The sequence below is a fragment of the Atractosteus spatula genome, chromosome 6 (genome assembly GCF_055471065.1).
Source record: "Atractosteus spatula isolate fAtrSpa1 chromosome 6, fAtrSpa1.hap1, whole genome shotgun sequence".
NCBI lineage: Eukaryota > Metazoa > Chordata > Actinopteri > Semionotiformes > Lepisosteidae > Atractosteus > Atractosteus spatula.
This window is the reverse complement of record NC_142711.1, coordinates 12464549-12489514: the sequence shown is the minus strand read 5'-3', so window position 1 is coordinate 12489514 and position 24966 is coordinate 12464549. Positions and strand designations below refer to the sequence as shown.

The following is a 24966-nucleotide window of genomic DNA, read 5'->3' as shown; positions in this document are numbered from 1 at the left end:
AAAAATTCCTACTTCTTCTCTGTAGTAAAGATCACTATTTAAATTTTCTTTTCCTGCAGTAGGAAGGAATTTGCCAACACAAATAAAAAGGAATATTAGTCTAAAAGAGGTTTACTTCAAAAAAGCTTTAGATCTACAGTGTATACTAGAATGCAAAGGCATGCAGGGTTTACACAACCATTTAAACCTTTAGCAACAAAAGGCAAAAATAAACACTCCCACGTGAATCATTACAAACCATCTGCATGACCTCCTACTGAGGTGACTAAAAACACAAGAGACTAAGTCTGAGACAAGCAGCCAGTTTTTTGGGAAAATTCAGGGCTGTTTTTAACATTATTTTTTAAAGGCTTCGTGGACATAAACGTTTTTTTTCCTAGGGTGGTTTTGTATCAAACAGACTTACAAAAGAGTAGGTCATTGTGACTTGGAAATTATCCCTAGGAATCTAGGAATGTCCATGCCAAGTTCCATAGAATTGTACGAGCATTTTCTTAAGCTACATTGTGAACGGGAATGTTACATATGTTCATACGCCTCCACAGCTTCACTATTGGAAGAAATGCTGCTGGTTCATCTGTAACAGAGGATAAATGCAAACTAACACATATTCTCACCTGGTTTTAACTGTATCAAAGGTTGACAGAGCTGAACATGACATGAAAGACATGACAGGGTGCATTTTAAAGAACCCCACAAGGTACTACCTGCTGTTCTGCAATGAGTGATGTTTTCAGGGTCTGCAATTCTTCATTTTTCCTCTTCTCCAGATCTTCCAGCTGTGTCCGTAAGGCAACACTCTCTTCTTGTAACCTCTCCTGGAGATCAGTATCGAGTACTTGTTTTTCAGAGATGGCCTCAGAATGCCTTATATAACAAAATAGAGCAGTAAGTACGATCCATGATTGTGTACGATTCGAAAACTTCCAAAATGAAACTGCACTAAAAGAACATCAATGACACTGTACACCAATCATCAGCCACATATCAAATCAATTGAGCGATGCCGAGTGAAAGTATTTCCACAGGAACAATAACTTTGTTTCTCTTGGCAGAAAAAAAAAATACAATAAAGTTCCACATCTAGAAAATGAAGCACTAGGAACAATTTGTGCATACTAAGTAAAAGTTATAACTCGTCTACAACATTAAAAGAATTATAAAAAATTATTATAAGAATTATAAAAAAGCTGTGTATGTAGTGGTGAATGATTTCTTTTATTTAATCTGATATTTCTAACGTGCATGCCACCTCACATCAGTGGTTCCTTACAGTGTCATACTACTAAAGTTCCTGTAGCACGTGTAGTGTATTTTTTAAAAGTTCTACCCCTGTATTAAAAATATTTTTAATCAGTTTTAATTAAATGTATCTTGAAATGTACCACTACAAAATACTACTGTATTTTGAATTTGCATAGTGTATTGCACTGAGCAATATACCTGCTGTTTGGAAATGTATTGATCAGCCATATTCATCCAGAAGAGTTGGTTCCTACTTCTATGGCAATGAAAGGCTGTACTGTATTTCTAAAATCATATACATTTTTATCACTACTCTCATATACACATAAAATTGAATGTTTTAATTAAATTTCTGAATTACAATATTTTTTCTTAGAGAAAATTCTAATAAAAAAATATAAATAGTAATGACCAGCAAATACAATATCATTATTAGAAGACTGCAAAAGTAATAAAGGATGTCTTCTAAAATTAAAAAAAACTATGGAATACATAATTGCAATGACGTTTTTCAATTTTCAGAACCTGTGCAAAAAGGCAAAATGGTGAATACTTCCATTGAATAACTTCCTAGCTGTAACATTTATAAAGACCAACATTTCAACACTAGGTAGAAGAACACAGATACTGACAGTCTAAGCAATATGAATAGAGTAACAAGGATGTTACACTTTATTCTGCATGTTGTGAATTCCCACTTGAAATTTCCTAACAGATAACAATATCCTTTTAAAACCGTCATCACTTACCGTGCACCAAAACTTTTTTCTTTTAGCTGATTTTCAAGCTGTTTTACTCTTTCTAAAAGTTGCTCTTCAATTAACCCCTTGCGATGTTCAAACTCTTTAGTGGCTTCGGATAAGGCAGCTTTAACTGCTTCTTCTTTTTCTTTATCCATACTTTGGATAACAGTCTGTTTCACTTGTGCTAGACTGTTTGAAAGAAGTTCATTTTCTGCCTGCAGTTGGCAGATTATTGTCTTTAATTGCTGCTGTTGCTCCTGAAAGGCTCTTTCATTTTCTTCGGTCTCTTTTTTGTGAGCTGCAAGATGATTCTCCAGATCACTCTGGATTTGCTGTACTTGCTGTGTAAGGGCTTTCTCAGTATCAAGTGCTTTCTGTCGAACAGATGAAAGTTCACTGTGAAGTAAAGTGGTCTCCTCTTCATGTCTGTCTACAAGCTCAGAGATACAGTGATCTTTTTCGATCCTCATTAGAGTTCTCAACTCTGCAATTCCGACCTCATATTCATCATTCTTAGTTTGAAGTTGCTGTTTTAGATCACCAATCTCTTTTCTCAGAGCGTTGGTCTCCATTTTAACTCTGGAATTTATAGTTTCCTCTTGGTGAGATTTGCTTTCTTCATACAGTAACTTTATTTCTTCTGTTTCCGCTTCCTTAAGTGCCATTTCAACTTCCAACTTACACCTCATATCTGAGAGTTCAGAAATTCTAAGTTCAAGTTCCTTCAGATGACTTTCGCGTGCTCTCAACTCTGTCCTATGGACCTCTAGTAGTTCATCTAGCTTTGCCATGTTTTCTTTAATCAAAGCATCACGTTCTACCTGATGCTCATTTTTTAAAGTATCCATGTCCTCACCATGCTTTGCCTGAAGCCTTTCCGCCAGATCCTTGAGGTGAGACTGTTCCAGGCTTTCAAGTTCAAGCTTCATTTTTTGTTGACTACGTTCAATCTCAAAGTGAAGATGTTCTAACTGATCTGCTAGTGATTCTCTGGACTGCAAGAGGGACTGTATTTCATTATTTTGCGCCAAAATGTTTTGCTCCAAATCACATAATTTTTGTTTTTGACAGCTTTCAGATTTTACAAACCTGTCCTTTTCCTCTTTTAACAAAGATATTTCGTTTTCTTTATGTTGTATGGTTTCTTCAAGGCCGAGCAAATCCTTTTTCAGGTCTTTTAGAATGTTCTGGTTCACTTCTGATACGTCTCTAAGATTTTGAATTTCTTTTTCATAATCTGTTTTGAGAAGTTGCAATTCCTGCTGATGCTGTTGTTTTAAGTCCTCCTCGAGGGAATACCTAATACTGACAATGATGTTTTGTATTTCTGCTGACACAGATTTTAAAGCATAGCTGAAATCTCGTTGCTCTTTCTGAACCAGACCACGGAAATGGCAAAGATCTTCCTTGATGCTTCTCAAATTACACTGGGACTCCTCAGCAGCTAATCTATATTTTTCTATGCATACTTTTAACATTGCAATTCTTGAGTTCTCTTTTTCCAATGTTGTTGTATCCTGAATACGTTTGCTATCAATTGCATTAATAACAGATGAATAAAGAGATTCCACCATCATTTCAGGACTTGTTGGATCACTGATAGCAGTGGGGGAAGCAGGGTTCTCTTCAATGACAAACTCGTTAACTGCAGACATAAAATCTGATTCAGGGCTCTCTGCTAAAGAGTCCAAGTCTAGAGATTCTTGTTTCAAAACTGGATCCATGTTTGGATGTCCAATAGTCTCAAAATCAAATGTATGGGCATCAATGCTGTCTGGAGATAAATCCTCTAATGGAGCTGGCAGATTCAGAGGCTGACAGAGGGGACCCTGAAGACTAAGTGATGTTGGTGTTTTGGAAGAGGTAGAAATAGTTCCGGTTGCACTTTCAGACCTTGGTATTGTAGTGGATCTTTGAGCCCCCTGGCTGTTAGATGCCTGATGGAATATTTATGAAAAAAAACAAACATTAAGTACAAATTAAAAAATTTTAACTAGTTTCATTACAAAAATACAAATATTCCTCAAAATGGCAGAACCAAACCTTTAAAACATACAAATAAAACACATATTCAAACATTATGCAAACATTTAATTCCAAAATATTTACATCTATAAAATGTATCCCATTCTATATGCGCTTATATCAAACCTTGCTTAACTATTTACTAAACCTTTCAACATGAATATTCACACTCCTGAGAGCCCAGTTTCTTATCATAATGCAATTTTGAAACATTTCATTGCAATGATAAATTTAATTAACCCTGGACTGCATCAAAGAAAGATAAAATCAAAATAAACTGAATTATTAATAAATTATTATTTGTGCACAGCAGCTTTGAAATAAAAAAAGTGGAAGCTATATGAGGCTATTTAAAAGAAAAAAAGTTCTCATCATCATTACAAGGCTAAAGTGGATTTCACATGTACAAGGCCAGAATGAAGTGGGAAGACAAAAATGTCCTTAAAAATGCCTCCTGTGTATGTAAATGTTTTTGCTGTGTGGCAGAAATACTGCATCACTATTAAAGTGATTTTTTTACATTCTCCAATGTAATTTTTAATCCATCACAGAAAGCTCAGGTCAAATATAATGTAATGATGGGAAGGGAAAAGAAACAGCTTTCAATCACAAATGCTCTGTGGAAACTAATATAACAATGGTCATAAAGAACTGCACCTTTATGCTCTAAAGTTCTTTGAAATTTATTTTTAAAAATAAATATGCAATTTAATGATTAGATATACATACCACATATCTTCAATACAAATAATAAAAAAAATATTAATACATAAAGAATGGTTTTTCAATTAAAAAATTATGCATTTTTTTAATAGTTACATAGATGCATCATTTTATCCAAGTACCAATAATGTTAGAGTGTTTATATGAAGTTCCACACAAAGTATTGAGCTTTACAAATCCATGCTTTAATGTGAAACCAACAACAGTAAAAAGGGGGATATTTTCCTGTTTTCCAATGTATCCTTCAGTCGTGTGAATTGTTTCAGTATAAAGACGTGAGACCTTTTGCCGGTATAAAGAGACAACTCATATTAATCACCATATCCGCATTAGGACCACTTTGGACAATTTAGGCCAAAGTTAAGGCTAAAAGAACTAAACATTGATAGTGTTAAACAGATGATCGAACAATAGATTTAAAAACTACAAGGCGCCTGATTCAAGTGTTTGAAATCCACAAAGTCAAGTCAACAGACTTCTTTAAGGCAAAAAAACAGTAGGCACTTTTTTTTTTACACAGAGGTTAGTGGGGGTCTGTAACAAGTTACTAAGCTATGTTGTTGAAGCCAATACCCTCGCTTCCTTCAAGAAATGGCTGGATGAGATCCCTGGATCAATTTTAGTATTGCACTGGTGAAACACAAATGTCTGAATAATCCTGTAGCCCCATTCAGTTGGAACCACCACTAGAGGCTGCGATGAAGACTGCCTCAAGCGTTCGGTTTGTAAATACCCTGGAGTGGGGGACTTTTTTAGCTTGCAAGCTTCAAAGTAACACGTAACAGATTAATTCCATACTCAAAACGTTTTTAAAGCTTTTCAGCATGGAATTAATGACTGCAGAATACAGCTGTATCCTTGTTTAATTGTAATTAATTGGATTGGAATGTGGGATTCTCACATTTGTCATTGTAAATACATCCAGGCTGCGTCTGTGTCGTTTTCTTTGAAAGTTTGTTTCATTTTGTATCTTCACAAGCCTTACATTAACATCAAAGTTTGGACTTTACATATGCAGAAGTCTTCTAAACCACACTACCACAGGCAAGGATCTTCTATAATATATTCACATATGTAAAAAAAACACTTGAAAAACTATGATACTCAAGATGCTGTTAGCCGGAAAATGTACTATCGATTTATTTAACAATTCTGTTTGATACACAAAGGAAAGTTTCTAATCACCATCAGTCCCACTTCTATCTACGGGCCACTTCTGAATTAATCTTAAGAATTAAGCTAGTAAAGGGAAAGATACTTTATGCTACTAATTACATTTCCCCAGAAGCAAGTTCACAAAACTGTCAGACAAAAAGTGCTGTAAATGTAACATTTATATAGATTTCACAGTCAGCTGTATAAACAGTTTAAGATGAAGTATTTGGTACCTTTTGTTCACTCAGCAAGTCAGTAATGGTCTGAGACATTTCATCCACACTCTGAGCAGCTTTCACCAGCTGGTGAAGAATCTGAACATGCTGATGTAAAGGCTCAAAGTCACACAGTGTTGGAACCCTGAAATACCAAAACATTTCTTATTTATGCATTAAACACTTATTTCTACAAATCTGGTTACACCCAATTTTAGAATTTTGCTAAAATGAATAGCAACAATATAATTAACAATTCAATCAGTAAAGATTAATTAATATGATCAATTCATGTTTCCTTACAGTGCCTTGCAAAAGTATGAAGAAAGGGCCAGTATGTAAAATTATGAATTCCTGCCACACAAGTCAGAATACTTACACATACTGAAAACTGAGTTTTTGCTTGAATTTACTGTAATGTATCTTACTCTTGGATGTCATCATCTTTTCAGCATTAATTACAATTTTAACCTTAAAAATGTGTATGCACCACTTTGTAAATGGGACACTACAGGAATGATCTGAATAGCTTACAAAGCATTATACAAAATACAAACTGTCACTGACTTCAGTATATGTAAAAATAATTTAAAAAGCAAAATTATCCTATTTGGGTAGTTCTACATTAATGCATTTTGTACCTGAGGAAAGGCTGAACCTCTGCAGGACAACAGGACTTCAGAAACTGTAGATCATTTAAGGATATATCAGGAAGTTCAAAGTCAAACTTACGAGGCTTGCGTGTCTAAAGAAAACAAAATCACAAAATTAAAAATAGAATCTGAACTCACAAAAAAGAGATTAAAAGAGGAACTAGGGTAATTAAAATTTATTTTTGATGCAGATGAAAATAATTGACTGTCCTGTCATAGGAAAATGTAATCCATGCTCCTACTGTTAAGGACATTTTTTTAAATAACTGCAACCAAGTATCTCAACCCCCAGCCCACCTTGAAAAACATAATTTTTGGTAGTAGTCAAGCCAGAAAACAAAAGAAACTAACTCGTGACACATTATTGAAAAGAAGCAGTCAAGGGTACAGGGGCACCATCAAATCAGTCCAATTTGAGAAAATATAAGTCGCATACAACCAAAAACATTCTGTTACAGACAACTGATGATTAAACTGATTCCAAGTAAACCTTCAGTGCGTCTATAACACAGAGCACGCTGGTGCAGTAGTTAGCATTGGTGCCTTGCTGTGCTGGGGCACTGGGTTCAACTCTGGACCTGGGATGTTATCTACATCGAGTCTGTTTGTTATCCCTGTGTTAGTGTGGATTTCTTCTGCGAGCTCCAGTTTCATCCCACAGTCCAAGACACACTGATTAGTTATTTGGCTTCTGGGAAGATTGGTCCTAGTGTGAATGTATATGCTTGTGTCTGTGTGTGCCCTGCAATGGACTGGTGTCCCATCAAGGATGTATCCTGCCTTGGGCCTTTTACTTCCTGGGACAGGCTCCAGCTCCCCTGTGACCCTGTACTGGATAATGTGGGTTAGAAATGGATGGAAAGATGGATGGATATTATGATATGTCAATATGGTCCATTTTATGGTCCAATTTAAAATGATTATTCAGTGTGCGGAGTTTTAAGAGGAAAAGAAAGTGTTATCTCAGATTGTGTCCCATTCAGGACCACCATCCACCTCATCTACTTTATGTCTTCTCTACATATAAGGGTAACAGGGAGGTGACTGCTTTCAAATACAATAAGAAGGATGAGAGACTAGGCTAAAGAGGCTAGGTTGAAACAACCAGGTCGGTCACTGTGTGAGAGGGTTAATCATGACTTTATATACAGAGCCTTTAGCTGCAAAGGCCTCAGCAGAGTGTAAACCAAGAAGCAAGACTCAGATCCTAAAAAATGCACAGATCAAGAAATGGAAAGATGGAAGAGGCATTGTATGCTTCTAAAAGCAAACTGGCCCTTCAAAAGGTCTGTGTGATCGTGAAGTACTTGATGACACTTGATTGTGTGTATACACTTAGAGCCTTTTCCAATAGCTTCAAGTCTAGGTTTAACAGCATGTAGAAAGAGCAATCTAATACACAGTTTGCCTTTTTTCAAGAACAGGCTGACATGACCTCACACTGCCAGCGACAACCCTGGTGGAATGCCATTTAAGGCAGCTTTCCAGTTGTGATTAGATTGCACAGCTGCTTTTAACAATCCTGAAAAAATACAGGAACACATAAAATTTAAACATGTTCAGAATCCCGCTGAGGTAGTTTCACTGGGTATATGATTCCTTCGTCCTCAGTTCAGTTTATTTGTCATATGTACAAGTGCAATGAAATGCCTATTTGCATGTATGCTCCAATTCAAAGAGATAAAGAAGACACCAAAACAAACACGAAACAGCAGCATTAACAACAAGAAAGTTACATAACATACAACTTAAATATAAGTCAGCACAAACAGGGTGGAAAAAAGTGTGCTACAGCCAGTGTTTAGCTAAGTGTGCATTGGCTTCAAATGTAATCAAAGTAATTAGAGCGTAAATATACTTTTACTACTTTTTATTAAACTACAAACAAGTAATACATACTTACACAAAAAGATGAAGGAGGCCAAGAGTCAAGTCCTCGAAACAAACGATTTCTGAGAAATGATTTTCCTGAAATATATAATATACAATATAAAACTCACTAATATTATATAATTATTTAAAAACGTCTTAATCCTCTTTTAGGACACTCCAAGCTAAAAACAGAAGACCATTTATATGAAAAGTAAATTTAAGGAAATGAACATTAAATGAATCATTAAAAAAATCAGAACTAAAATGAGATATTTTGAAAATTAGAAACTAAAAAAACTAGGAAGTTGTACTTACTGAACAATTTCCCAAAGGTTTCCCTTTTAAGTTTTTCTGCCTCATACAGCTGCTTTCCATCCTTTACTAGAGCATTGGCCCACTGAAAATATGAAAAAAATGTAATTAGTAATTACATGCACAATCAAGCAACACTAAATTGAAACATGCAGAAATAATAAAAAAAACAAGTGTAGTAGCTCAAACCTCTCTGTAGTGTTTAATAAAAATCTTCCGCCTTACAACCTCCACAACAGCCAAACAATACATCTGGGGGACAGTGCTGAGAGCCTCTACGACTCGGACTCTCTCTAGCAGTTCTGTTAAGAGACGGAGTAAGGCCTGCAGCTTTTCCCCATCCTGATCTGCATGAAGCATAACATAGCAACACCACCTGCGGATACACATGGAAAAACATGATGTGCTGTCTTCACTGTGGCAAAACAGCCAATACTGGGGTATTTGTTGACATACAGTCTATGTCAGAAATTACCCCCAATAGTTTTCTATTAGAAGTCTGTGTCAGAACTCTGTATTTAGTTTTTTTTTATGATAAAAAAGGGACAGCATTTTTTCCATACTCCAAAACGGAATTACGTCTCAATTAAAGTTAACCGTCCTTACAAATATTCAAAATAAAAAGGGGTCTTCCTGTTAGTTCCATGGCATGTAACTTTTGAGAATGGCATAATACTGTCTACCGATGTAACATTTTTATTCATTCCTGACCTTAAATAACCCTAAACTTTTCATAACCATGTGGTACTGAAGGTTACTCAAAGAAGTTAAATGTAACTGAATTCCTGGTTCCAAGGAAAGAATATATGATAAATTATGAATTAATGACTTCCTTTTCTAAAGTGATGGTATTTCGTGAGAAAATTCGTTTTTCAGTTTGTAAAAAATAGACAATTGTAGATAACTGAAGTTTTTCAGTTTGTAGTACCGACATGGTCTGTATCTCTTTTAGAATTCTTAGACATAACACTCTTTGAGATTTTTTTGGGTTGTGTACAAATGCAGGACAGCTTAAATTGAGTTAATTTAAGGGCATCAGAGAGTCCTATAACAGAGGTCCTACACTCCTATCCAAAAAACTTAGATTTACTTATTTTAGTATGTCCATATTTTAAAGTGTATTTCTAATTATTACCCAAATGGAAAACAGTTACATATTTTGCATTAAAGAGAGTGCCTGGACGATCAGGTATGTTCATCAATTATAGACATCTAAACATAGGATAGAGAGAAAAGTGAAACTTAATAATGTTTTTACAGAAGTATAAAAACTATGTTTATTTTTCCTTATCCAAGAAAAAAGGTTTTGCTATCAGTGATGTGATTATATAAACCTGTCCAATACTCTTATGTATTTATACTATAGCTTATCTGCTTATTTTGTTCCTAAATACATTTTAACTAGGACCAGAGTAGGTGAATTGGAAACTTTATTTTATTCATCCATAATTTCTGACTGTTCTGCTATGAAAAGACTCAAAGTTGAAAACCTCATCTTTCTTTGTTTCTCTTTTGACTGCTTAAAAGAGGGAAAAAATTTCTTTTTACCTCTCAAATCACTGCTGTACCTGTCAAGTAAGTAGAAACCAAGCCAATTTTTGGTTTGCCGAAGAAAATACCATAAGCTTTCAGAAAAGATTCAATCCAGTCTGTTGCGCCATAATGTCCACTTCAATTTGGCCAAAAAAAACTAATGTTTTAAAACACTTATATAGTCAACAAATGTTGGGAAACTGCACATAAGTTAGGATTACTATGTGCAATCCCACATATTTGTAATTTGTCTCAATTACACTGAGAGAAGCACAATCAACATAAATGATGATTGTTTATGAAAATTTAACAACCTTCTGAAAATATGTTTTGGAAATATTTGACCATGAACATTTCTCTTTAAAATGTACCCTCTTCTTAGCAATCATGGTTACATATGTTCCTTATGCCAGTAGTTCCCAAACTTTTGTTCACAAATGTTTTAATTCTAATAACATTATGATACTATAATTACAAAGTAAATGACTGTAAATGATGAACAATATACAAAATCATTAGATTTTTGGGGACACAATGAAAAATGGGTTGGCATTTACATGCGTTTTAAAAAGGTGTAGTATGTTAACTGATTGAAAATTATAACAAAAAAATGCAAGTCCTATTAAATTCCAAAAAACAAAAGGAGATGCTAAGAAATGCAATGGATTACTGCTGTATCCCTTTTGGCATTAGAATAAAGCACTTGTTGGACAAAATGCAACTTCAACTTATAAAGGTAGCACAGCAGTGGATTACAGGCAAACCATGTGTGCTGCTTCTTATATAACAGACAGAAAGCCTGTCCCAGCAGCTCTTTTATTACAAATGAAGCTAAACTTGAACTTTGAAAAATTGCCAAAAAAATATAACACAAGGTGCATGTATTGTTGAAAGCAGGTGAGCAAATGACAGATACAGACCTTCGATTTAAAGAGAAAAAAAAATGATTTCTGACAGTTTTTGCAAAAATAATATGACTCATATTAACCAGCAAATATTTACAATATATTCTATTATATATTATAAAAAATAATTTATATATTATAAAATCATTTGTATAGAAAGCCTTGTTATCTTTTTAGAGGCAATACAATTCAAATTTAAATTAATTTAAGAAATGGATATTCAGTAGTCAAGAACTATCCTACAAATTGTGCTTCTTCTAAGATTTTCACAGCATTACATAGCACGTGTTCATCTGTTGTTATTTACTCATTTTTCCCTCTATGAATTTAGTACTTGGCATCAGCTGATTCCTTTCTACCACATGTGGACCTAACAATAATGATAATGAAAAATACAACAATAATAATGAAAAATCTTTGGAAATCCAGAAATCACCAGCAAGTGCTGTTACTAGAATGGAACTTATGGTTCATCCTTCAGATAAACATATATGAATTCAAATCTGTCTTCCTTTCTTGTCCAAATAAAATACTGATTTGTGCATTGTTAGCATATTGTGCAACTCTATAAAACTATTTCAGAGGGTTTGGCTTCCTGTGAGTTTAACTGCAAAAGTACAGTTAAAACATACCATCTCTCCTGTGCAATATTTCACTATCTAGTAAAATACACATACTTACTTCAGTCTCACTTGTAGATTGTTTGTAAGCTCCTGTTTGGCAGTGGTGCATTTCTGCTTTATGTCCAATAGTTTCCTGTGATTGGTCAACATTATCATCAATTGGTTTGCATGACTCAAACAAAGGTCAGGCAGCACTGAGGTGTCCTTCAGGTTTTCAGCCCTCTTCTGATTAGCTAAAAATCCCTAAATAATAAACACAGATATGACAATTGGGGATAGTGAGGTAATTGGCAGCAACAGTAATTGAATGTAATTCTAATTATTGATATAACCGAATAGCAAAAGCATACTGAATACTACTGCAATAACAGTCTTGGTTTGTATTAATCCTAAATCCTTGTATTAAAACACATCATAACTTCCAAAGATCAAACCTTTTTTGGGCAGATGTAAAACTCTGTTTGATCAGGAAAAGGTAGAAATGCATTTGGGCCAAACACTATGCATTAAGTAGTGGTTGAGCTCCTTGCAGTCCTGCATTGTAAATGTAGAAAAAATGCAGCCTGTAATCTGTCTTCTATTCTTTATATGGTGATTAAGGACTATATAAGCATGCAGTGAGCAAAGATCAACATACCTACTAGAAAAGTCTATAAACCAGGGGAAAACCAAACACATAACTAGAAAAATGGAAATGAAATCAGATCTGAAAGTTTTAAGAAAACATGGGTTTTAAGAATTCCTCAGAGAGGAACTGCGTTGTTTCTGGAGAAAAGGATAATCTTTCAGTTAAATTTAATGTGACCCTTAGTAAAATAATATTTAAATAACCGTTGTGGAAAAAATGTAAAATTCAAGGTAAATTAATAACAGTAACTAAAAGAAACCGGCCTGGAAGTGTGTGGTAAGCCACCAAATTTAAATTCAAGTATTGTATAATCTCTACAGCTTTCAACAGTCTCAAAATTCTGTTAAAGCTGGCTGTTTTGAAGAAAAGGGTTGATGAAATCCTCAAATTAATTATCTGGTAAAAACCCAACAGGTTGGGCTGAATGGCTTCCTTTAATTCTTTATGCTCTTACACTGTTTAGTCAGTTTCATACAAAGTTTAGTTGTCAGTTCTAGACAAGTTTACACTAAATGACACAAGGTTAACACTAAATTCTTGGCAATGCAAACATATTTTTCCTGCGTAGAACAAGTGGAATATTATGTATAAAATGTTCGCCAAGTAGACAAACATCATAAATCTTTGATCTTCTTTGTAGGTGTACAATATTTTACAGCCAGAGAAGAAATGTATCTTTATTATTGCCAGAATATAACACCAAGAGTAAAAAGGAAAGTACATAAAATAACACAAACATTACGTATTAAAATATATACACTGCTGTGCAACTGTTTCAGACATTTTGAATTGTTCATTTCAAAATTCATTCCATTCAATGTTTTCCTTTACACAGAAACAATTCTATGGAGATTTTCCACTACAATTCTAGCTATTTTGTTTAAAGCCAACAGTTAATTTTGACAGTCTGTATTTTGCAGTACAAAAAATAGCTATTACATTTTATTGGTGTAGAGAGGGGCACCTGGCTACCTGTTCTGTGGCTTCTAATGTGCAAAATTAAAGTTCATAGACAAACACCCACAGCAAACACCTCAAGTGCTGGAACAGTCACTCTAGGAGCCAACCATTTCATCAGTGCCCTCAGTGGAAGGGGCCTGGTTTTCTAGGCTTAATTTACCAAAAAAAAAAAGACAGTACAACAGGTCTGGTAAAGACACAGAGATAAAATCTTTGCACTAAAAGCAGATTTTTATTTTTAAAAATTTAAATCACTAATAAACAAACTACAGTGTGCAGATTCTAGATGTTCATGAAGAAAATGCATTTGGATGTTTTTTAACATTTAAAATTCTTATATTGAACCAATACAAGTTAAGAGAAAGACTACCAAGTTGCTACCTAACTTTATTTATAGCTCGAGGACAGCCAGACTACACAGTGTGATACTGATTGCGTCCCGGGACTTCACTGCCCTACATGCCAGACTTGAGCCCTGTTAAACATCTGTGCGACAAGTGGCATCTAGGCCTCAGATGTCAGTAAACAGGCAAGTCTATGCTTTAGAAGAAGAATGGGACAGAATCCCAAGACAAGACAACATGAGCATCACTGTACAAAGCACGCGTTGCAGCCAGCTTGAATTGCTTCTTGCTGTGGCCACACACAGTACCAGCTGTGACTTTTATAGTATCTCCCTTGTTGATCATCCCAAGTGATGATTAATGTCAATTGGCATAACTAATTTACCCTTATGTTTGTTCAGTAAAATCCCAGAGGTCTTACAACACAAAAACATACCTTTTTGATATGTTTGTCATTTTGTTGCAGTTATAAATCAGATTTTTTTTAAACACAATACTATATTAATATTCTATCGACCAGAGGTCGGCAATCTATGACACACATGCAGTTATAGGTACAAAAAGGGATTTTCAGTGGCGTGTGCAACGAAAGCAACATGTGTAATAAACATTCTAAGAAATTAAAGTGTAAAACTATAAAACTATTCATCTGTTCTGTAAACCTCTACAACATGCAAATCAAATTTTATATGCAATTGGCATATAAAAACAATTCACTTGGTTTATTTACTGCATTATTTTGAGCAGAGCTAGCCTAGTGTTATCGCAGGAAACCGTGCAATTCTTGCCGTGCCACTGATAATATTTTTCACAATTAAGTGTAAAGTCAAACATTTTGGACAAAATGGCAGTCGATATGAAAGCAAAGTTAGATGTTTGCTCATTTAGCGCTTATGTAGAGACAGATATAGGTACATTCAACATGAAGACCGTGCCGTTTCTCATCCATCAAATATATGTCATCAATGACATTTTTAGACAAATCACACTAAACACTTCAAAGATACAATCAAGATCTTTTTGCAAGAAAAAAACTACCATGAACTGCAAGATTAAAAATGGGTTGTAAATCTACTGTTTCTATCTGACATCACTACACATGAATGAAATTACCAGCGACACAGAGATTTTTTGACATTTCAATGAGTGTTAAGGATTTTGAAATTCTGCTAATTGAATTACAGAGGCTACTGAATGCAATCACAGCATCACTATCATAACCTGTTTAAAGTCCCTGCCAGTGATATTTGACTACTTGAAGAAAGTAGCACTTTAACTACTCTTGGCAAATGGATAAACTTACCTCTGGAAACAGGTACTTTCTCTGTACTTCCCATACCCAGCTAACAACTGAACACCCAGAGTCTTGTACTGCTGGAAGTGTCAAGCTATGACACTGAGACTGAAGAACTCAGTAAGGTAATACACCACACTAAATAGTAAGATCTGCATCTTCATTTATTAATTTTAGATATTATTATATTTTAATATTTTTATTAATCAAAATGTAATTAAGGGTATTGTTGAAATTAGAAAAAGTATCAATGGCATGCAAATCCTTAAAACAATAGCATAAGCTAACTCTTGGTCAGCACCTTCTGAAAGTTGCCTAGCCCTGCTACAGATGCTTCATGTACATGAACTTGAAATTCTGCTTAAAATGCACTATACTAAACAGACCTAATATATAAAAGAGACATATGGCATTCTTCACAGAGTAAACCTAAAATTTCAAAAGCCCTGTGGTTTATGAGGAAGTGAAATGACAGCTCCAAGGGACATCAGTTGAGATTTTCAAAAAAATATTTAAATCTTGCATGTCTAAAATAAAACCATACAAAGAACATTAACTCAGCAGTTGGGACCATAAGCAAGACTTCCATTTACAGGGCATGTAGCCAAGTAAAAGACTACAGCAGTATTCATTTCCACTAGCAGTCAAATAATAATATGTTCCACTGTGCAATGCTCATGTCTTTAATAAAGTAACAGAAGACACACATTTTCACCCTCAGTTAAATAATCTGTGCCATGTAACATTCTAAAAACATTGCTAAGGAAGAAGCAATAGGTTTATTCCATGCTGAAAAGAGAAGAAAGAAAACGCAATGCTTCGGCTGTGGAGCCTTCTTCGGGTCTAAACATAAAAGAACATTATGTTGGTATTCATAACAAGATAACATACATTTATACCATGATACCTCATTATCTCTGAATTAAAAAATATGATTTAATCAATGTGAATGGAAACAGAAATCTGATAAATCTTTGAATTATATTATTTTTGACTATTAAAAACACAACTTGAAAAACCACCATAAAAAAGCACAAGATGTAACTGTATAAATGTGGCAGATTCTATAAAACATTAAAATGAAACCTTTGCGTTAAGTATTAGATTTGTATTTAGCTTTAATATGTAAAATCACATACTTTGCTCTCTCTACATAGAGAGACATATCTTTAAATATGATGATAAGATACATATGTACTGTATAGATCCAATACACTTGAATCCAAGTGTACTGCTGAGAAGTCCTAGAGATACTTCCGCCAGGGCAGAGAAATGAGGGTGGAGGATCAAACTCATTCTTAATGGAAGCCAGGGAACAAACCTTTAAATGGTTCAATTTTGTTGATCAATCCTAACCTACATATCTTCTGCAGGTGAGAGGAAACTGGAAGAATTACTCAAAACCAGAACACTGGGAACACAAGCAAGCTCTGCATAGAGGTGCCACTAACATTTCAGGAATGTACGTGTGGAGGAACTACACCAAGTGGTTGTGTCTATACAATGAAATCCTGTTGCTTTTAGTAAAACATCCTAACATGCAGATATGAAATGAATATACTGATTTTTTAAATAAAACTTCTGATTCTTTAATTCTAAAACACTCTTCAATTATATTGCATGTCTACACATGCCACATGTCCTGCAGATCGAGGCTTCTACCACAATTTTGATTTCCCTTACTTTGCCTGGTACACAGATGACTGAAGCAGTTGTGCACTAAATTTTCTTTTTGATAGACTTGTTTTTCTAGTGTTAAACACCTGACCCATTCTTAAACAGCTATATGCGTGTCTGAAACAGCATACAACAGTTTCACTTGGTATATATTGTAAAATATACATGATATGTCTGAACAGCAGTCAGCGATGTGTTATCTTTCTACAATTCATTATTCCATTGCTGGAAAGAAAAAAAAAACAGTTTTAACAGTTTAGCTCACAAATTATTTTTAAGGCTTTACAAAACAGTTTAAACAATGACCAAGTATGTACGTGTTAAAAACCAGGAGTGACACATCAGTGACACATGGAAAGGTAAATGGATAGAGTGGTCTTGTTTTTAAATAGCACAAATGTGCTACTTGACAGAGTTCATTGCTTGGAATATCAAACAATTGAAAAATTTAATATTTCAAGATGTGTTCTGTTTGTATCTATCCGTTATGCAACACTATGATGGATATGGCATGCTGGATAGATACCAATTGAAAACAAAAAGGCAGTGAAGAATGTGTTTTTATGAGAAGCATTCAAGCAAACAGCAGACAACCTAAAGGAATACTGAGGAAAATACCGCCGGGGCAGCTTACAAAGGGATCGGTTTACAAAGCCTGGACTGTCATTTCTGCAAAATATGTGATTAGCTAATGATGTAAAACTGTATAATGTAACGGTGAATATATCACCAGAGCATGTGCTCCCTCTGGAGGCAATCCTGGAAGCAAAAACACAGATTTCCCCAGAAAAAGTGCTTTGTAAGTTATTGATAATCAAATGATCTTGAACAGTTTTGGGATTCAAATGTAATTTCACTGCTGAGCCTTAAGATGTCCCATGATTTCACCCCAATTACACCCTTAATATTTTAAAAACTTAGATCAAACTCTCTTGTTAAACTCATTTACTGCAGGCTTAAAAGGGATTTATCTCCTTTAGCCTGCTTATATATAACATTCACTGAGACCGGGAATCATTAATGTTGCTCATTTCCCAACTGTATTTTTGTGTATTTCTATGTACATTATTTTTGTGGTATGGTGCTCAAACACAAGAAATTGTCTAAATCCAAATGTACTGCTTCTTAAAATGCTATTTTGTAAATATATCACTTCTATAATTTCATGCTTAAAAGTAGAAAGTAAGAAAAAGAATACATAAATAAAAATATTTTTCTCATCTTTCTTTGTACTTTTCAGCATGGAATTAACCTGTACTTTTTCCTTTAAATCTTGCCAATTGGTGCGACATCTCCATAGTTTTACAAATAAGTTTAGACTGGTGTACAGCTTCCTCGTTAACCTCTGTCCTAATTTTATGTTACAATAGTGTTACTTTTGCAATTCTTCACTCTTTGGGTATAGCTGTCAATCATAGCATGTGCTGACATATCCTCATTAATGGTCTACAAAAAACACCCCTCAATTTCTTAGGTACAATCTTAAACTGTTTTAATTTGCTTCCTTTTGACTTTTTTACCTAACTACTCTATTAAACATTTTAGACTATACAGTGGTGTGAAAAAGTGTTTGCCCCCTTCCTGATTTCTTATTTTTTTGCATGTTTGTCACACTGAAATGTTTCAGATCATCAAACAAATTGAAATATTAGACAAAGATAACACAAGTAAACACAAAATGCAGTTTTTAACTGAAGGTTTTTATTATTAAGGGGAAAAAAAAACCCAAACCTACATGTCCCTGTGTGAAAAAGTGATTGCCCCCTAAACCTAATAACTGGTTGGGCCACCCTTAGCAGCAACAACTGCAATCAAGCGTTTGCAATAACTGGCAATGAGTCTTTTACAGCGCTGTGGAGGAATTTTGGCCCACTCATCTTTGCAGAATTGTTGTAATTCAGCCACATTGGAGGGTTTTCAAGCCTTAACCGCTTTTTTAAGGTCATGCCACAACATCTCAATCGGATTCAGGTCAGGACTTTGACTAAGGCTTCATTTTGTTTTTCTTAAGCCATTCAGAGGTCGACTTGCTGGTGTGTTTTGGATCATTGTCCTGCTGCAGAACCCAAGTGCGCTTCAGCTTGAGGTCACGAACAGATGGCCGGACATTGTCCTTCAGGATTTTTTGGTAGACAGCAGAATTCATGGTTCCATTTACCACAGCAAGTCTTCCAGGTCCTGAAGCAGCAAAACAGCCCCAGACCATCACACTACCACCACCATATTTTACTGTTGGTATGATGTTCCTTTTCTGAAATGCTGTGTTACTTTTACGCCAGTAATGGGACACACACCTTCCAAAAAGTTCAGCTTTCCAAAGATGTGATAAACCACAGTTGATTTATGTTTTAACAGGGGGGGCAATCACATTTTCACACAGGGCCATGTAGGTTTGGATTTTTTTTCCCTTAATAATAAAAACCTTCATTTAAAAACTGCATTTTGTGTTTACTTGTGTTATCTTTGTCTAATATTTCAATTTGTTTGATGATCTGAAACATTTCAGTGTGACAAACATGCAAAAAAAATAAGAAATCAGGAAAGGGGCAAACACTTTTTCACACCACTGTATGTTCATTTGTATGATGGTCTCATTAAAGATTATTTAGATTTTACAGATACAACAGTAAATGTTTATTACTGCATAAATACATTAACAGAAAAGAGGAATATATATAATGAGTTGTGGTGTGATGTGAAATGATGCAAAAAAGAACAAGTATCTCAATGTAAAAGTAATCCATGCAGTCTATCATTTTCCACCATTATCCTACAAATTTGAAACACATACTATATTTTCATTGTTTCTCTATAGATAATTTTTATTGACTTTATAAAGTCTGACAAATTAAAAAAAAACATTTTAATTGATATTAAAGCACTGCCTGTTTTTTGTTATTATAAATTATTTTTCATTAAAGAAATAAAACTGTATAAAAGGTTCATACTTTCTTGACAAAGGTCCAGCTAAAGAAACAGTGCCTGAAATATTGTGGATGATGGGGCCATATACTGCAATCATAAAACATACAGCAACAAGTAGAGGTTAATTTGGTGCTGAAAAGTTAAAAAAAAAAGTGGACTTTTTAGTCAGGGGTGAAGGTGCTCCTGAGGAAGTGATTTCTCAAAAGGGACGCTCATATTCTTCTGAAGGATAAGGTGAATTGTTTCGATGCATGAAAACAGGATTGACCCTGGCTATACAGAAACCACATTCCAGTTAATCCCTTGAGGAAAAAAGGGACAAAACAAACCTGTTTTAAATTTTCTGGATTTAAAAGGACACTGGGAAGAGGAGGTTGCACCACCTAGGGGAAACTACAGGAAGAACAAACTCTTTCCTTTCTCCATTTTAAATGGATGTGTACTAATTGTAAAAGCTGGTTCATGCATTTGTGTGTATGGAGTCTGCGTGTTCTTGCTGTGGCTCACTGGTTTAACAGAGTCTGAAATAATCACTATAGGCTATGACAGCTGCTAGATTTCGCAACTGTTAAAAAATGCCTGGCTGGCTATTTTAACTTGAAACTGTCAGCTTTCTCAATCCTCTGGTCATTCCACAAATCCCATCAGAATAAAGCTCACCAAAATCAGGTGTTACATTTTTTGCATTTAAATCACATTGTTATTCCTGCAGGGCAATGTTTATTAATATGTTTAGAGTTTTGATACATTTATTATTATATATGTTTGCCACTTTCCATCATTTTTCTGATTGATTTTCATGCTGCTGTGTCATTCAGGATGATGGGGACAAACTCAAAGACTGACTTTTCAACTGCATTTTATTTAAAAATAACAAAAATGAGGAATTAGAAAAAAAATCCATGAAATTAAACTTGAATTTAAAGAAGCGGGTACTTTCAGGCAGCACATCATTCTAACCAAATTATTGCAAACAGTTCAGACATGTTAGTACGGAGATTTACTCTTTACATGCTATCAGAGAAAACAACTTTATCTTCAATGATCCTTCTTTCTTCCCCACTGAGTTACACCACATTCCAGAATTTCTTTCTAAATTGATTTGAGAAAGGGAAGTAACGGTTTATGATAAATTATGAAAACGTAGTGTGTACAGGGAGGGAATTTCTGTTTATTTCTTTATTAAACACTATATCTATTCCTTTGTGTTCACTGTGTGATTTAATCCTGAGAATCTCGCATCTTTGTGCCCAACTGAAGAAAGCAGGGGTCTCCAAGTAAACATTAACAAATAATTTAATATGGTGCAACCCACAAACATTGTACATTAAATTTTGCACCCATAATGATCCACTTAATTATGTTTTGGCATCTAGTGCAGAGACCCACAAAATCTAAAATAATGGTATTCCTACTCTCTAATGTTCTATAATCATTAGCTATAGGCGATTTCCCTTTCTGTTATCCATTTTGAGAAATAAAGGGATTCACATTCTGGATGATCTTTTCTTTTGTTCTAGGACTTGAAAGGACTCGATATGAGCTTTATTCCTCCATTCTGCAATGCACGGCTATGGCACTCCTAAGGGACTAGGCGGTCTACACACCCTGTGAGTAATGTACTGGATATTAAGGGAAGGCTTATTCTGGTTATGTTTTTTTTTTGCTAGAGGCTTCATACAAACCTTTAGCAGCTGTGAGTATTTGGAAGAGATTTAAAATTAGAGATGAAAAAAAAACCAAGAACAATAAAAAGTCAGCTTCCAAAACTCAGTCATTAAATGATTCACTTTTCCTCTCAGAGTGTTTGACCCCTGAAAGAAGCTACTATGCAGAATATGTCCCAAAGCCCTTATGTACACACTGTCCATGGGGTGATGTGGGCACCCTGTTTTCAGAATTCCAGATTTGACTTTTGGAAGTTTTGGAAAGTTACCTTCGTCAACTACTCTTAACAAGGATTTTCTTTGCTTTCACCATGTAATCTTACTAAATCATTTGGTTCTGGCCTCTCTAAGCTGCCAAAAGGCATCTGGTTGCCTAGACTCATTGCACTTAAGATTCTGCCACTGCATTAGGAACCTATGTATTTCCTCTCCAAACACTGCAGGACTATGTCCTCTCTCAACCTTAATCATATGAAACTCTCTACTGCTCAGATTGTGTCTCCATTATTTCAAAAGTCATTTGGTAGAATCCCATGGATGCGGGGTGTATTGTTTTGTGCTTGATTTATGTTTTTGGAAAAATTTAAATAATTCAATTCAGGCTCATGAGAAAAAAAAACAAGCAGACAGTGTCTTGGAGGATAAGATTAAGGAGGGTGGAATTCAATACCAGCATTGATAACATAGATGAATGTGGGAATAAACAAATGGAATTCCCAGAACAAAGAGGGCCCAGGATGCACATGCCACATTGCTACAAGTATGAAGTTCCAAGACTGAAACAGAATACAAAGCTTCAACTTTACAATTCTCATGCAGCAGTGTAGATCAGAGACTTGGAGAACAACAAAAGCAGTGACATTCAGGCAGCAACATTTTGGGTTAAGTGCTTCAAGCAGATCATGAAGATCAGATGGTCTGATAAGGTGTCAAATGATGAATTACAGGAAAGAACAAAGTAAGATCAAAAGAAGAAAATGGAGATGGGTGAAGCACACACTGAGAAGACCCCAGGGTAGCAAACATAAAGGTGCTCTTGACTAGAACCCACAGGGGGAAATTAAGTGTGAAAAGTCACCAATGACATGAAGGACAGAGTTGAAGAAACACAGCTAAGCTACACTGATGGCCTGAGAGGAGGCAAAACCAATAGAACAACACTGATGGGAGTCTTTCTGTTGAGGACCTATCCAACAACCGAAGTAAAAGGTTAATAAGTCATTCTCTTCGTACAATTTAAAAATATGGGTAAAATAAAATTGATCATAGTATCTTCATAAAAAAATATTAAGAAATGACTGTCACTTGGATGAGAGTTTTTCCATAAGGCCAAAAGTTATGTACAGTTTAAATAGTTAGAAAAAAGTTTTGTTGAGTAGTATTGTTCTTTGTAAGAAGAAAATACTTCTTAACAATACAACTGTTCAGTATTTTGTACATTAGATGAGTTAAAACTACCATGAGTTTACTAAGAATCCCTAAAAAAACAGCCATTCTAAACTATATTAATGCAAGAATACAGATATGACCATGGCCTGCTTAAGTAATTAATATTATTGCTGATATTCTGTTCCAGCAATCAGTAGACTAGTTCTATAAAACCAACTCTGTAGGGAACAGGCTGTGTCCTGGGAGGTAGAAAGTCCCTACGCTGACCCATTATAATCCTGTTCATCTGAAACAACTGTGGTATCAGAAAGCAATAGTTATAGTACTACAAATTCAAGCAGAATAACAGTAGCTTGGTGCCTGAAGAGAATTGCATTCACAGGTACAACTGACAGACAGAACTGCAGTTTTCTGTAGTCTACGAACAAACACAGGGTGACAGCAGAAAAAGGGGTATTTTGTTCACCAGTGAATCTGGATTTATCCTTGAAAGAACATATGCGTACAGGCTTTCTGGTTACTCTTATACAGATGTTCACATTGCTTATGCCTACTGTGGAAAGGAACCTCTTTCACAACAAAAATGCCTTTGGTGCAGAGTGAGGACAACCTTTCTCAACAGCATATACATTGAAGACGTCACAGAGATAGTACTTTTTATTCCTGTAAAACAATCTGTAAGTATCAATATAGAAGCCACAGGAAACACCACCACACAAAGCAAGGATTACAATGACAAAAATTCAAGAAAACCAAGGAAAGGGTTTACCATTACCAGTTTGTTTTGGCAGAATATTCAACAAAATCCTATCCAGTGGCTGATACAGTTTGTTATTACTGTCAATGCTTTTAATCTGCTTGGATTAGCATACCCAATACCAATTTTGAAAAAAAATCATTTTGACTGTCATGTTTTATACTGAAAATGCACCATGATTCTTGTAAACTGCTGAATATGTTGTTTATGCCATCAGACCTAAGTATTGTGTACATCTGCAAAGCATTATAGATTATACTTTCAGACTCTTAGATACATTCTAAGATATAGATTCATTATAAAGAATAAAATATTCTTTTTTATATAAGATCTAGCCAGCAATTTGGTGTACTATAAATGACATGTAGTTCTTAAAGCTCTCAAGTATGTTAAATGCACTAAATTGCTGCTTTTGAAATTGCTTTCTAGATCACCAGATGCACGGTACAAGCACTTCCTGCATCAGATATGAGAACAACACACTATAGCTACCCTGAGCTCTGAAAAATGTTTGATGAAAAAATATGCTCTTGTGGGATTTGCAAAACAATTAAGACCCTCCCTATAATGTCCTATTCTGTGCAATCCCAAAATGATGCATACACATTTTTTTAAATGAATATTTTATTAAAAACGTGAAAGTTCAAAATAAAAACGTTTTTAACAATAAGATAAGTTTGAGTAAATGTCAGCAAAAAGAAAAAAGAAAAAATGGAAATATACTGACTGCATAAATATTCAACACTGAGCCCATTAACTCAGTATTTCATGGAAGTAACTTTGGTAGCAATTACAGTCTCAAGCCTTTTCAGATCTTGGACTCCGTACCAGGATGTCAAATTTCTAACAATTTTACACACTAACCTTGTACAATTTTTTTTGGCGTATTTGCTCTCTCAAGTTGCTTACGGATTACTTTCTTATTGTTAAACCACTTCGTTATAGCTTTGGCCTTGCTCTTTGGACCATTATCCTGCATTTGGATTATTGTTAGCAGACTGAAACAGGTTTCCCTCTATTTGTCCAAACTTTGTTCCATTCAGTTTTCATTCAGTCCTAACAAATTTTCCAGTGCCTGCTTAGGAGAAGCAGTCCCCTAGCAAGATACGGCCTCCATCATGCTTGATTGCAGGGGTAGTGCTGACTGGGTAATGCACTGTGCCTGATATGTGAGATGTTTTGTGTGAGATGTAACACTTTGCAATTCTGTCTTATCTGACCACAAAATCTTTTGCCACATGTTTAAAGTATCTCATTTAAATGTTTACATTAAAACCACTTGTGGGATTTGAGATAGATTTGCACTCTACCATACAGTTTA

At 34.9% G+C, this 24966-nt stretch overlaps 1 protein-coding gene across 1 annotated transcript in view; it reads right to left on the bottom strand.

The window, feature by feature from the left end:
* Window positions 1-24966, bottom strand: part of rb1cc1 (RB1-inducible coiled-coil 1) — a 72337-nt gene that overhangs the window by 24669 nt on the left and 22702 nt on the right. The window contains exons 9-16 of the mRNA XM_088918914.1: window positions 12063-12247; window positions 9133-9319; window positions 8947-9028; window positions 8663-8727; window positions 6748-6851; window positions 6125-6251; window positions 1995-3925; window positions 708-867 (exon numbers count right to left, since the gene is read on the bottom strand). Coding sequence (XP_088775040.1) covers window positions 708-867; window positions 1995-3925; window positions 6125-6251; window positions 6748-6851; window positions 8663-8727; window positions 8947-9028; window positions 9133-9319; window positions 12063-12247 — 2841 coding nt within the window. The remainder of the gene's footprint in view (window positions 1-707; window positions 868-1994; window positions 3926-6124; window positions 6252-6747; window positions 6852-8662; window positions 8728-8946; window positions 9029-9132; window positions 9320-12062; window positions 12248-24966) is intronic.